General features: G+C 41.1%; 1 protein-coding gene across 1 annotated transcript in view; it reads left to right on the top strand.

The window, feature by feature from the left end:
* Positions 1 to 12,893, top strand: part of erbb2 (erb-b2 receptor tyrosine kinase 2) — a 28,508-nt gene that overhangs the window by 614 nt on the left and 15,001 nt on the right. The window contains exons 2-9 of the mRNA XM_071921018.2: positions 7,830 to 7,981; positions 8,400 to 8,589; positions 8,916 to 9,056; positions 10,008 to 10,073; positions 10,215 to 10,330; positions 10,503 to 10,644; positions 10,863 to 10,991; positions 11,408 to 11,534. Of these exons, the coding sequence (XP_071777119.1) occupies positions 7,830 to 7,981; positions 8,400 to 8,589; positions 8,916 to 9,056; positions 10,008 to 10,073; positions 10,215 to 10,330; positions 10,503 to 10,644; positions 10,863 to 10,991; positions 11,408 to 11,534 (1,063 nt within the window). The remainder of the gene's footprint in view (positions 1 to 7,829; positions 7,982 to 8,399; positions 8,590 to 8,915; positions 9,057 to 10,007; positions 10,074 to 10,214; positions 10,331 to 10,502; positions 10,645 to 10,862; positions 10,992 to 11,407; positions 11,535 to 12,893) is intronic.

Genomic DNA, 12,893 nt, shown 5'->3' with positions numbered 1-12,893 from the left:
CAGGTAAGTGCGGCCAGAAATATGAGAACCTGCTTTGCAGCTTAGGGGACAATGACACTTGTGCCTGCTGGCAGCTATTAGGCTGGTTTGGTCCACCCGTAAACAAAAACAAACCAACAACAGTGCATTGTGTGCCAAGGGCTCATGACGATGTCAATTATTCACTTCTGGCACTGAAGAGGACATTGTCTGATAGAGGGCCACTTGTCACACTGGGAGCTTGAATGCATCCCATTAAAACAAGAGCTAACTGAAAGTGCAAAACAAATCTGTATTAGTTGAATAAGTTGGCCCTACTAAGAATTTTTGCAGTACCACTGATTTCTTTCTATTTCATCATAAAACCGTCTTAATTAATGCTTATTTAATATGCATTAAACAGAAATTACATGTAGGACTCCATCTCATCTAGAAGCTAATTTTCATCACTTTCTAACCACCAGCATATGTTTTTTATTTCAGTTCATATTAGTTGTACCGTACCTTATTGACAGAGGTCTGCCTTAAATGCACTCAGAGGTCAATAAAATCAGTCAACTGATGTTGAAAGCTTTAATATGTCACCAGCTAATGACAAAATATTGACATCAAATTGTCTGACAATTTGACTGAGAATGCAATGCTGCCTTTATGAGTTTTCCACAGCTACACTGACACATTGACACACACTTCCAAAAAGAATGGAAGCATTATTTTCATTTTGGTTTGGGTGCAACCTTTGGTTAGGAAAGATTTAGAGAGGACTAATTAGCAATGTAACCAAAGTTTACAATAAAGCCTCTGAGTTACTAACATGACTAACATTGTGGTGAACCCCCAACACGCGCACATGCACACACACACATACACACAGAGCCAATAGACACAGGTGAAGTGATTTCCAAATAAAACTGCATTGTTGCTGGGAACAGGTTAGTACACTTTGCTCCATGGTGTCGATCTCTGAAGCATCAGCTTAGTATATGTGCATTATAATTGGTTCATAATCCCTGATTTAAAAATGCATCATGCACAATTGGATAAATCTTAATATTCTTACTGTCAGTTAGTCATTGTTATGCCAGTAATTCTGCTGTGAGACACAAACACACACACACACACACACACACACATACACACACACACACACACACACACACACATGCATACCCTGGCTGATTAGTGATTCATTCCAAAGGTCAGCAGTTGAGGTTTGATATGCAACTGTGTTAGGGTTTGTACTATAGAGGTGGGAACAAATTGTCTCAAAGCCTTGCTTCTATGGCAACCTGCTCCTGGATAAGAACATATTTTGTGTGTGTGTGTGCGTGTGTGTGTGTTCACTGGCCTGAGTTTCCACAGGGTTCAAGTGTGTCTCACACTCCAGTGCACCCATTGAGTGAAACTCACTGTGAAGTGATTAAGGCCTACAGAATTGGCCTCAGTGGCAGGTTAACTCAACCAGCCATGACTCACCAGTCTAGACTGCGTGCTACTGATCTAACTCACTCTGAGCTGAGGATGGGACCATCAGTGATGCACTCGGTGGCCTCAGACTGGGTCTTCATTTTCAGCCCTGGAGGACTGGAGCCTTTTAAACCTCATTTTGTTTTTCTTTTAGTTTTGACTTGCGCGCCTCCAGCCTGCGTTTGTATCGGGCCAAAATTCTACACAAAGGTTCTGCATGTTTTTTCACAAACAAAATCACTCTCTTGCTATGCTATGCCATGTGAGAAATCACCTTTTCACTTTTACTTTTACTTTTAATATATCTTTATGTTGTTGACTGACAATGCACTTCTTCTGCAGTACCCAAGTCTCTAGTCAGGATCTGTGTCAGGGGGTTTGGGGGAAAAAAAGATTGTTGGCAGTGTTTGCATCCTCTGATATCAATCTGACATTTTCTGGTAGAAAGGGCTGGGCAGGAACTGACATTATCATTTCAATTCAGTATTATCGTTTCAATATCGTCCTTTCAACTGAATCACATAGTAATAATAATAATAATGAATTTTATTTATATAGCACACTAAAATACAACAAAATTTCAAGGTACTTCACAGGAGATAGAATAAATGTACAGTCATAGTAAAACATTAAAACTGATCAATAACACAAAAGATCATGCAATTACAGGCTTAAACTAAAATAAGAATTGAAATAAGTTGAATAAAATTAGAGTTGAGAACCAAGTTTAAAAGGAAAAGCACATGGTATGAACAAACCGGTACCCTAGGTGATCAAATACAGAGTTATTGTGATAAACAATTCTGTTGTCTAAATTTATGATAAAAAGCAAATGCTAATTAAAATCTCTCACAAAATGAGATCTAAAACAAATTAGGGAATACTATTTGAATACTACTATTTGCGTTTTATCATACTTTATATTACTGTGCAGTTCAATGTAATGAACATCAATTTAATTATTTAACATGCTTTGCATATGTTAGCAGATATCGTTATATGTTGAAATATTTTCTTATGATAGTGATAGTAATTTTGTCCATAATGCCCAGTCCTACTGGTAGCCTAGGTGTTAGAAGTCATTTGGTCTCCTCCATTTGAGGTAAAAATATGTGTTTATGACTAAGACTTTGAAGTCAGTCAGCTTTAAAGTAAATTATAATCCATCAGATTTATTATGTTTGAAACGTTATGCGAGTCTCAGCACTCTCCCTATACCTCCCTTCCCTTTGAATTTAAATTTCAAACTGCAGCAGATGTGTAAGGAAGTACGCAAGAGATTTTCTGATGCTGCACTGCGTTGTAGTGTATACTAATGAGTGTTTGTGTGTTTGTGTGTGTGAGTATGGCCTGCGCATGAATGTGTGTGTATGTGTGAAGAACACACGTCTGTAGCCACAGTACAGTACAGATCCTGTTCTGCTTGTCTGTTGAGCAATACCTGTTTTTTCTTCTCCGGTCATGGAGGGAAGGGGAAGAAAGAATGTGTTCTGAGGGGTTGGGAGAAAATTGAAGTTTATGCAAGACACGTTGCTAGGATTAGAATTGCATTAGAAGCGGGGCTGACATGCTAAATCTGAGGACTAATGAATTGACAGAGAAAGTCCTGTTGGATCAGTTTGTTCTGTTTGTCTTGAGCTTTGGAGGGATCTAGTCCATTAGAGGAGAGTTGAGGCAAAAGAGGGCTTGTTGACTGTTCTGGTGTGTCCCACTGCAGGCTTTTCCATGATGATTCAATCCAACACCTGCAGTAGCATCGCCGCCATCATGTACCTTGTTTCTGTCACTTAGTATACACACACACACACACACAGATAAAGAAACACACTCCCTGTGCTAACTGGCATGCTGCCACATGCAGGTGTGGCTTCAAGGTAGCTTTCAGCTTTCAAAGACGCAGGTACGAGACGCAGTTTACAGTCAGCACATCCTCCCCTCAAGGAAGGCAATTCAGTTCATAACAGCAACTATTGACGCTTGCAAGACACTGATTGCTGGAAGTATTAACTAAATATTGTGAAATCCCCCGAGGCAGGATAATGAGGCATTGCAATTTAGTGGTCGGATTTTATTTTGCTTGCAGATTCCAGTAAGCTTTGTTTTTATTTCGAGACAAAAAAACGATCTTACTACAGTTAGATATGTTTTACATTTTGGTCATTTAGTTGGCACCCCTCTCCAGAGCAGCTTGCAGTGAGTGAGAAGGTAGAGGGTCAGTATGTTGCTCAAAGATACTTTGACAGGATGGACACAGAGGGTGTTGCAGGGATCGAACTTGTGATCTTTTGGTTATGGGAAGGCTTCTCTAACCACTTGGCCACCTGTGCAATACACAGTCAAGGTTTTCAGGCTAAACTTCAAAACCGCCTTCCTTTTCAATCATTTTGCACCACCAAATACACTGCTTATGTGCACTAACTCACTGTATCAAGAAAGGAAAGAGTTTTTCAAAACCATGCCAAACTAAATATACAATATTATATTATGACTAAACATTAAAGTTCTATTATAGATAAAAGTTGAAATAAAGTATCAAGTTTATTTACACATAGATTTCATTAAAGGGAGGGAAAATCTTTTCAAGGTGGAACCCAATAAAAAAAGTTTATGAAATAAAACAATAAAATTTCTGGCAACTGAATGAAGGTTTTACAGCCTCCAAAGTTTCAGTGATGCATCAAACTCTGCCCTGACATTTATCTCAGAATATTGACTCAGAGCACAACAATAACTGGATTGTTTTGATTTTGTGCAGAGTAGCATGCACTGCTTTATGAAAATTAATTGAAATGTCAAAAGCCTGCATGTCACAAGCTTAAGCAACTGCACAAAAGGACTATCTATCTATCTATCTCTCTCTCTCTCTCTCTCCCTCTCTCTCTCTCCCTCTCTCCCTCATGTTACCACAGAAACACCTGGCCAATGGAAGTTTCCAAAGTGAAGTTGCCATGATACGGTGTACAGAAGCCGTTTCTTGCCAGCACTAACACTTACAGCTGTGAGTGTGAGTGTGAGTGTGTGTGTGTGTGTGTGTTTGGATGTCGGCGGCAGTCTTTTGTTATGCATGGCAGGGTGAGCTGGTGGTTGAGGAGATGTGAACCTGTGACTGGAGGGTCAGGGGTCACTAAAGTGTCCCCAACCTGCTCCAGGGACGCTTCTCCTGGCTTTCCCTTCACTCTGACCCTGCTGGAGAAACGCATAAACGTGCGTCTCAGAGATATGCAACGAAACAAATTGACACTAAAATGACACTTCTTACTAGAGTTCCAAAATTGTTGGGCAGAGAGGAAGAGATGGGTTTGGGTATGGAAGGGAAATTCTGTGATCATCTGACTTCTGAGGAAATAAAAAAAGAGAATTTGAATTTAGAGGAAGTAGGGAGGGATAGTGGCATGGCACAGGGTCGATAAAGCAAAGGAGGGAATGAAAGAGTGAGATAGAGAGAGTATTTTAGGCCTTGCAGATGGAGGGGTGGGTTGCTACTCTCAAGGCCACACACACACACACACACACACCTACACACACACACAAATACACACAGGCGTTGCTGAGAGACTTTTGGAGAGTGAACAATGAGGGAATAATAGGAGAGGAAGCTGAGATCTGTCTTTACACACAGTTTTAGGAATGGAAAATCTGCTCCGTTGTGCTGTCTGTTACGGCACATTTACCTAATCCCCTGAGTTGGAACAGTGTGTGTTTGTGTGTGTGTGTGTGTGCGCGCGCGTGCGTGCTGCAGAGTTTCAGGGAGTCCGAGTTTCTGTCTCTGTTTAGATTTGCTGGCTTATTAAAAAAGATCTAAATGTTGGAGTAGAAAAATACGACTCCCCTTTTGGTTTGACATCTAAAACTATTTTCCATGATGACATCATTGAAGAAGCCTATGATTAGTCATTTGATTCGATATTTGACACAAGCTGCAACGACTGGGTGTGTATTTTTGGCAGCCACACTATTAATCATAGAGCCATTTGCTGCAATGAGACGTAGCTTGCTGTCAGATTTCATGTAGACCGTATTTATGCGTTGTGAGCTCATTTTATTGTATATTTGTTTGCCTCAGTGTTGGATAAAGTGCAGCTAATATAGGTCAAGCTCGGAAGGCTCGGCCATCACTAGGAAACGTTACACGTGGCAGACACACATACTTGATAAGAGCCTGAGCGCACAGCCGTATCTCCTGAACTTTGGCGACCCTTGGCAGCGTATCATCGAAATCACCCTCCTCCTGAAAAACATTTCCTGCCTCCTGATTCCTCCCGTTCCTCCATATAATGTGTCTCCCTCCATGCAGCCGTCTCCCTCCAAAAGAAGGGAGAGTGATAGCACAAGGGGGCGGCTTAAAGCAGGAGAATGGGGGTTGACTATTGAGGGGCTGTTGGAGCGGAGCCAGAGGAAGTCATTTATAACCCCAGAAGAAGAGGGACTGTACACTGTGTGACTGTCTGCAAAGGCATGGGAGCTATGTGTCTGCGAGTGCTGCTATGAATTGTAATGCTGTATGACCCACTGCGGGCAATCTCAGCTCTTTGTTGCCAGTGGAAACACACACATTATAAGTAATGAAATAGACAGAGGCTGTGCATATGGTTCGTATTTTCACAGCCCCACAGACAAGGCCAGTTATAAACAGTCAAGATATTTGATATATCCAAATCCTTACAGTCCTCTTCATTTGGAGTTTGGATGTTGTACATTACACAAACTTTAACAAACTTTAACTCTTTAACTTTGAACGTACAACACTCAGTCTTAGTTATAAGATAATGAATTATGAAACCATGCTTCATCTAAAAAATTAAGAAAGTAAAAAATTAACTCTCTGTCTGAAGGCTTTGTCTGGCAATGGGCTGTGAAAGGATATACATATTATTATTATTACCTCCGCCAAGGAGGTTATGTTTTCGGTGCCGTTTGTTTGTTTGTTTGTCTGTTAGCAGGATTACGGAAAAACTACTGGCCCGATTTTCATGAAACTTCGTGGAAGGGTGTAGCATGGGCCAAGGGAGAACCCATTAAAATTTGGATCCGACTCACGAACAAGCAATAATAGCACGAACCTTGGCGGAGGTCTGCGCTCTCCGAGTGCCCTTCTAGTTATTGGTGAGATCGTTTGGCCAGATGAAACAGAAATGGCAACAGGATCTCTACAACGTTCAGATTAGCGGTCAACACTTTGACAGGAATGTGAGCACATCAACATAGAAATTATTATATATCTTTTATAACTGTGGCTTCTGGTGTTGGAATCATTTTAAATTTGATTGAAAGGATTTGATACAGTATGTATCAATTTGTATGGATTTCTTATTTCATAATGAGGTGTGTGAAGAGCGGGTTTCATGAACATAGATTATGCCATTGAACTTCTCTAATTGGATTTTTTTCTCAGTAGAGACTTGCATTAAAGTCGAGATGCAACGGCATTTCGAGAGTATCTAACTTCCATATCGTGACGTATTTCCGAGTGAAACAGGAAAGACAGGCGGGACATAACGTTGGGAGGAATTTGATTTGAACGTTGAAAAGTGGGTGTGTCATAACACCCGAAGACACACCGAAGTACCATGCTGTTGCTAGCTAGCAAACTAATGAATCTTAGCCTCTTAGCTCTGTGCGCTAAAAGTTGAAGATTGATTGATGGGTGGATGTCATGATATTATTGGTTGAAATTAGTTACGGGCATGCTTACGTAAGCACACGGCATATTTTGTTTTACAGGAAGAAAACATGATTAAATTTTGATATAAGAATACAATGAAATTGATTTTTGGTATTTTTTTTGGCATATATTGTTAAATAGGTGCACAGTATGACCGGGGATGTGATCTAAAAGGGTTAAAAAGGCATTTTTCATTTCATCTCATCTTTAAAAGGGCTCATATAGTCTTGAATGTAGGACCACTGGCCTGAAATGGTTTCATTTTGAACCTGAATTGGATCTTTCAGTCATGTTGAAAAGTTTGTGCACCCCTTTTACAAGAATTTAATAATGTTATTTTTTTTTTTCCAAAGATCTACAAAAGGTACTCTGTTTTACAAAGTGTAAAGAAAAATTGCACACATTTCTGTGATTGTATAAAACAAAAACAAAAAAAACAGAAAAATCTTGTGTGCCAAAGTATACAACCTTGTTTTATTTTGTGCTGAATGGTGTTTTTTTTAAAAAAATTTTTATTTCATAAGGCTGTTAGTCAGAGTGTTATGTACACATTTACAGTAAAAGACATGATTTGTGTACTTTTAGGTGATGTAATATTTACCCTCTAATTGATTTGGATTGACTGTAATGTTATCTTGGCTGTTGGAACTGGTTCAAAACTGACGTCAATGGGACTTTATCTCATGGCTTCAGTTGGGATCATGACTTGTGTGTGTTGCAGTGTGCCTGGGCACGGACATGAAGCTGGCCCTGCCCTCCAGCCTGGAGAATCACTACGAGACGCTGAGGCTGCTCTACACCGGCTGCCAGGTCGTCCACGGCAACCTGGAGATCACACACCTTCATGGGCAGCCTGACCTCTCCTTCCTACAGGTATGTGTCTGATTCAGCTGGAATAGCCAACAACAACAACAACAATTCCCACTACTGTAGATGGATCAGTAGAGGTTGGAGGAATAAATCTATCATCTGTCTTTGGACAATATTGCTGTTAACAGTGATGCAAATAAAGGATATTAATTTGTTGAATGTAAACAGAAGAAGATGGAGACAAATAGAGGCAAGAGAGTATCTAACTGGATAGGTTTTATGTCTCTTTATGCTGTTTCTCTGTTTTTTATTTTACTTCTATAATCTATTTCTGTTCTTTTCTGGCTATGCATCCCTTTCCACTGTGAAATCTGTAACTGTGACTTTCTCCATGTAAAGTTATCTGGTTTCTGTCTCTCTCACCTGTCGACACAACGGACTCATCCCCTTTTTCTCTCCTCCCCCCCCCCTTCCTCTCCAGGGCATCGTGGAGGTGCAGGGTTATGTACTGATAGCCTACGTGTCGGTGAATCTGGTGCCTTTGGACAACCTGCGGATCATCCGAGGCAGCCAGCTCTACAACTCCAGCTACGCCCTGGCCGTGTTGGAAAACACTCTGGAGGGTGCTGAGGGACAGGGGCTCCGGACGCTCCGCCTCCGTAGCCTCACAGGTCAGAAAATAGTAGAGCTTAGTGTTAATGTCCAAACCCGATAGGACCTGACTGGACCTGACTGGACCTGACTGGGGCTGGTCGGCCAAATTTTCACTTAAGACTCCACGTATGACTTGTTTAGGCCATTAGATTTAGCTTTATTTTTGGCTTTGGTGCTCTTATTAATTGGTCTCAATATATCATAAACTGAAATCAAACATGATGGGCTTCTGAAGATTCGTAATTGTGAAAGATTTTGATTCTCAATGTGCCTTCCTTTCTGTTATCTTATCTCCTGTACCAGTGAGCTAACAAGCTCCTCTTGTGTATCTTCCACCCTGCAGAGATCCTGTTGGGTGGGGTGTATATTTGGGGGAATCCCGAACTGTGCTTCCCAGACCCCCAGGGGATCATCTGGAGGGACACCTTGGACGAGCAGAACACCCATGCCAAGCAGCTCCGACTGCAGGCTCAGGCCCCAAACTGTGAGCAGCTGATTGATTGATTGATTAATTGATTGATTGATATACATACATGGGGGGAAATGGATATATATTGTGCATTAAGAACAGCAAGCAGGAGCAGGTTCGAATCCAAATCAGAACCATGCATGTCACCCCCCTCTCTCTCCCAACGTTTCCTGTCTCTCTTCACTAGCGTCTATCTAATAAAGCAAAAATGCCTCTCCACCTAAAAAAAAACAACAGCAAGCAATTGCAAGCAACAGCACATCAGCATGTGTCGCTGTTAGTACAACTGCTACTAACACTACTGCAGTGTTTCCCACAGGCTGTCAGTTTATTTTGGCAGCGTGGCAGTTGTTGATGACTTATTATTGACATTTAATTTAGCGAGCAGTAACCCAGTAACTAACTAATTACTTTTTCAGGCAGTAAAGTGTCAATCTAGTATTAGCTTACGGCATTGCAATGTTAGCTGACTATTATACCTTGTTTTGATTATTGAAGCTATGTTTCTATGTGTCTTAAGGAACACAGAATTTATAGGTGCAATGAATTATGGTCATTGTAGTTCACTAACACACTTTTGGTGCTTGGCAGCATTAAATCTTGATAATTTGAAAACTGCATCGCCAGCTTCATGCATCACAACACCCAAAATGAATCCAAAACAAAACTTTACTTTGTGGGCTGTTCATTCGCGGGCCGCAGAAATTTTGTAGGTAATGACCAGGCAATTGTAAAATAATTTAATAACATTATTAAATGACTGCATCATTTTCCTTGCTGACCTCAACGTACAGTGTACACAGCCATAGTTATATTAGGTGCTTAAACGGTGGCCCAGTGGCTCATCCATGCATATTACAAGCATGTCTAATGTCTGGTTTGTCTAATTTTATTACTTTTTTTTTCCTGATCAGTGTGCAGTTTTCTTCTGTGTGTTTACTGTTTACTGGTTTTCTTCTGGTGCAGGTCCAAAGTGTTCCTCTGTCTGTGGAAAAAGCTGCTGGGGGGAAACTGCACAGGACTGCCAAACCTGTGAGTTAACATCACACATACACACACGCACATACACAACTTATTAAGCGGCCAGTGCCCTGCACAGACTTTTCCCTCAATCTCTTCCTCTCATCACTTCTCTTGCTCCCGTTTTAATCCTCTTTTTCCCTTTCTCCAAAGTTACTCATGTCCGCTGTGCATCTGGCTGTCTGCGCTGTAAGGGTCCCCAGCCCAATGACTGCTGTCACATGCAGTGTGCTGCTGGGTGCACAGGACCCAAAGACTCAGACTGTCTGGTGAGTGACACTCTCACGCACACACACACACACACACACACACACACACACACACACACACACAGATATCCGTTGTGTTATCTTTTATCTCCTGTGCAAGCTCCATTGCAGCAATAAACAGTCCCTCATCATTTCTAGAGGAATGAGTGTTTCCTCCTTCCTCTCTCTCCAGGCGTGCCGTCATTTCAACGACAGCGGCGTGTGTAAGGACAACTGTCCTCCACCCACCATCTACGACACCGTCACCTTCCAGTCCAAACCCAACAAAAACAAGAAGTTCAGCTTTGGAGCCACCTGCGTCAAGACATGCCCTCGTGAGATATATATTTTTTTAAACCTTGAGGAAAGGTTTGCTGAGCATGCATGCTCTTTTTCAGCAATGTCCTGCTTCACATTCATGCAGTTACATTCACACTTTGGAGCTATCCAGTACAACACATTCCCCTACTGTTGGCCTCTCTGCAGCTCCAGTTGCTTTTTCTTTCTCCCTCTGCAAAGATGCACTCTGAGCACCTTGTCTCTGTGTCTGTAGATAACTACCTGGCCATGGAGGTGGCTTGTACTATGGTTTGTCCCAAAGCCAACCAGGAAGTCATCACCATCCAGCCTAACGGAAATGAGACGCAGAAATGTGAAAAGTGTGAGGGAGACTGTCCTAAAGGTGGGTCCTTCTGTTTGTGTGTGTGTGTGTGTGGGTGTGTGTCATATACAATAGTTTATTATTTACTTAAAGGTATCCAAAAGTGGAAAACGTTTCAAACAGTGGTGCACTATTTGGATCTTATGTGCGCTAATCTGCTTGAAAATTTTATATTACGCATTGACAGTGTGGTTTGTGTGTTCATGTGTGTGTTTTGTGCATGATTTGGTGCTTAATTAGGCGATTATGAACTAATTGTTCTGCACACACTGATGTTCTGATGCTTCAGATTTTGACAATGGTGCAAAGTGTACCGACCTGTTTTGGCAGTGCCATGTTGTTGTTGTTGTTGTTGTTGGAGTATCTAGTAATCACAGAATCTCAGGTCATGCTGCTGAGACTGTCCATGCTCATAGTTTCTGTGGTTTGTGTTGCAGTGTGTTACGGTCTGGGCATGGGCAGCCTGCAGGGGGTCACCATGGTAACTTCCTCTAATGTGGAGCAGTTCAACACTTGTAAAAAGATCTTTGGAAGCCTGGCCTTCCTCCCGGAAAGCTTCGCTAGGTAAGAGCTCAGTTTCACAATGTAGTCCTAACACCAGGCTTATGATAGACCGGCAGGAGATTAGTTTGTTAGATACTTGTAGTAAAAGACAGGGCATATATGCATGCATTTTTTATATATATTTTTAAAAAACATCAAGAATGACAAAATAAAGTCCTTAGTTCCAATGTTGCCCTAGTTGTAACAGACAAGCAGACTATTGCGTAATAAAAAATGGCAGCTTAATACCCTGCATACATCTTTGGATAAAACACCAGTCTGTCACAGAGCTGCAGCCCCCTGTCCGGCCCTTCAGATGTCAGCTGTAGATAAATCCTGCAAGATTTGTGGAAGATTCCTTGAACTAATTAAGCAGAAAGTTGCCGCCCAAGCCAAATGTCCTAGATTAGAGTGTACTCAGTGACTCCAAACACTCGGATCTGGACTGTTTTTGTGAGGCTAATCTATTATTTTTTTTTTAGATTATCTTTTTGGCATTTCAAATGGTATACAGTGGAGAATGAGAGAGGGAGAGAAGGAGAATTTCTGCATGGCTACTACAATGCAAGGCAAAAGAAAGTAGAAACATGTCTTTTAACCAACGTTTAGGCACTTCAATATTATGTATGTGTCCTGTATAAGTGTATAAAGATATAATATTACACCATGCATAGAGCTCACACAAATGTATTTAGACAAACACACTACATGTACAATGTATAAACATAGTACTGTGCTACACGGCACTGTACTATAAAGCACTATTTTCTTTTTTGCTCATGATCTTATGTATTTTTCATACTTCTATGTTATTGACAGATTTTATTATTATAACCATTCTTTCTTTTTCCTTTATTTATCTATTATCTTCCCCCTTTATGCTTTGGCATCAGAGAGAGAGAGAGAGAGAGAGAGAGAGAGAGAGAGAGAGAGAGAGAGAGAGAGAGAGAGAGAGAGAGAGAGAGAGAGAGAGAGAGAGAGAGAGAGAGAGAGAGAGAGAGAGAGAGAGAGAGAGAGAGAGAGAGAGAGAGAGAGAGAGAGAGAGAGAGAGAGAGAGAGAGAGAGAGACTGGCAACGCACTTTGGGAATATTATTAATCAAACCAGCCAACTTTCCTAGCCTGAGTCATCAGGATGCCCTGTAGACATTTAATAATATAAGTTGGTTGGTCAGCCTACGTGACACCTAGCTGTGAAATAACAAATTCCAGATAAATTGTCTCCTATGTGTGCCAACTATGAGCAATGAAAGTGTGTGAATTTCCTTGTGAAATGTAAACAGCAACCAGACACTCAGCACCACTGGAGATAATATCAGTATTCTAACTAACAAGGAAATGTGGGAAAACAGACTTCAACGTTTTGATGGTTAACATAACGG

This window comes from Centroberyx gerrardi, chromosome 20 (assembly GCF_048128805.1).
Source record: "Centroberyx gerrardi isolate f3 chromosome 20, fCenGer3.hap1.cur.20231027, whole genome shotgun sequence".
NCBI lineage: Eukaryota > Metazoa > Chordata > Actinopteri > Beryciformes > Berycidae > Centroberyx > Centroberyx gerrardi.
This window is presented reverse-complemented; position numbering and strand designations above follow the sequence as displayed.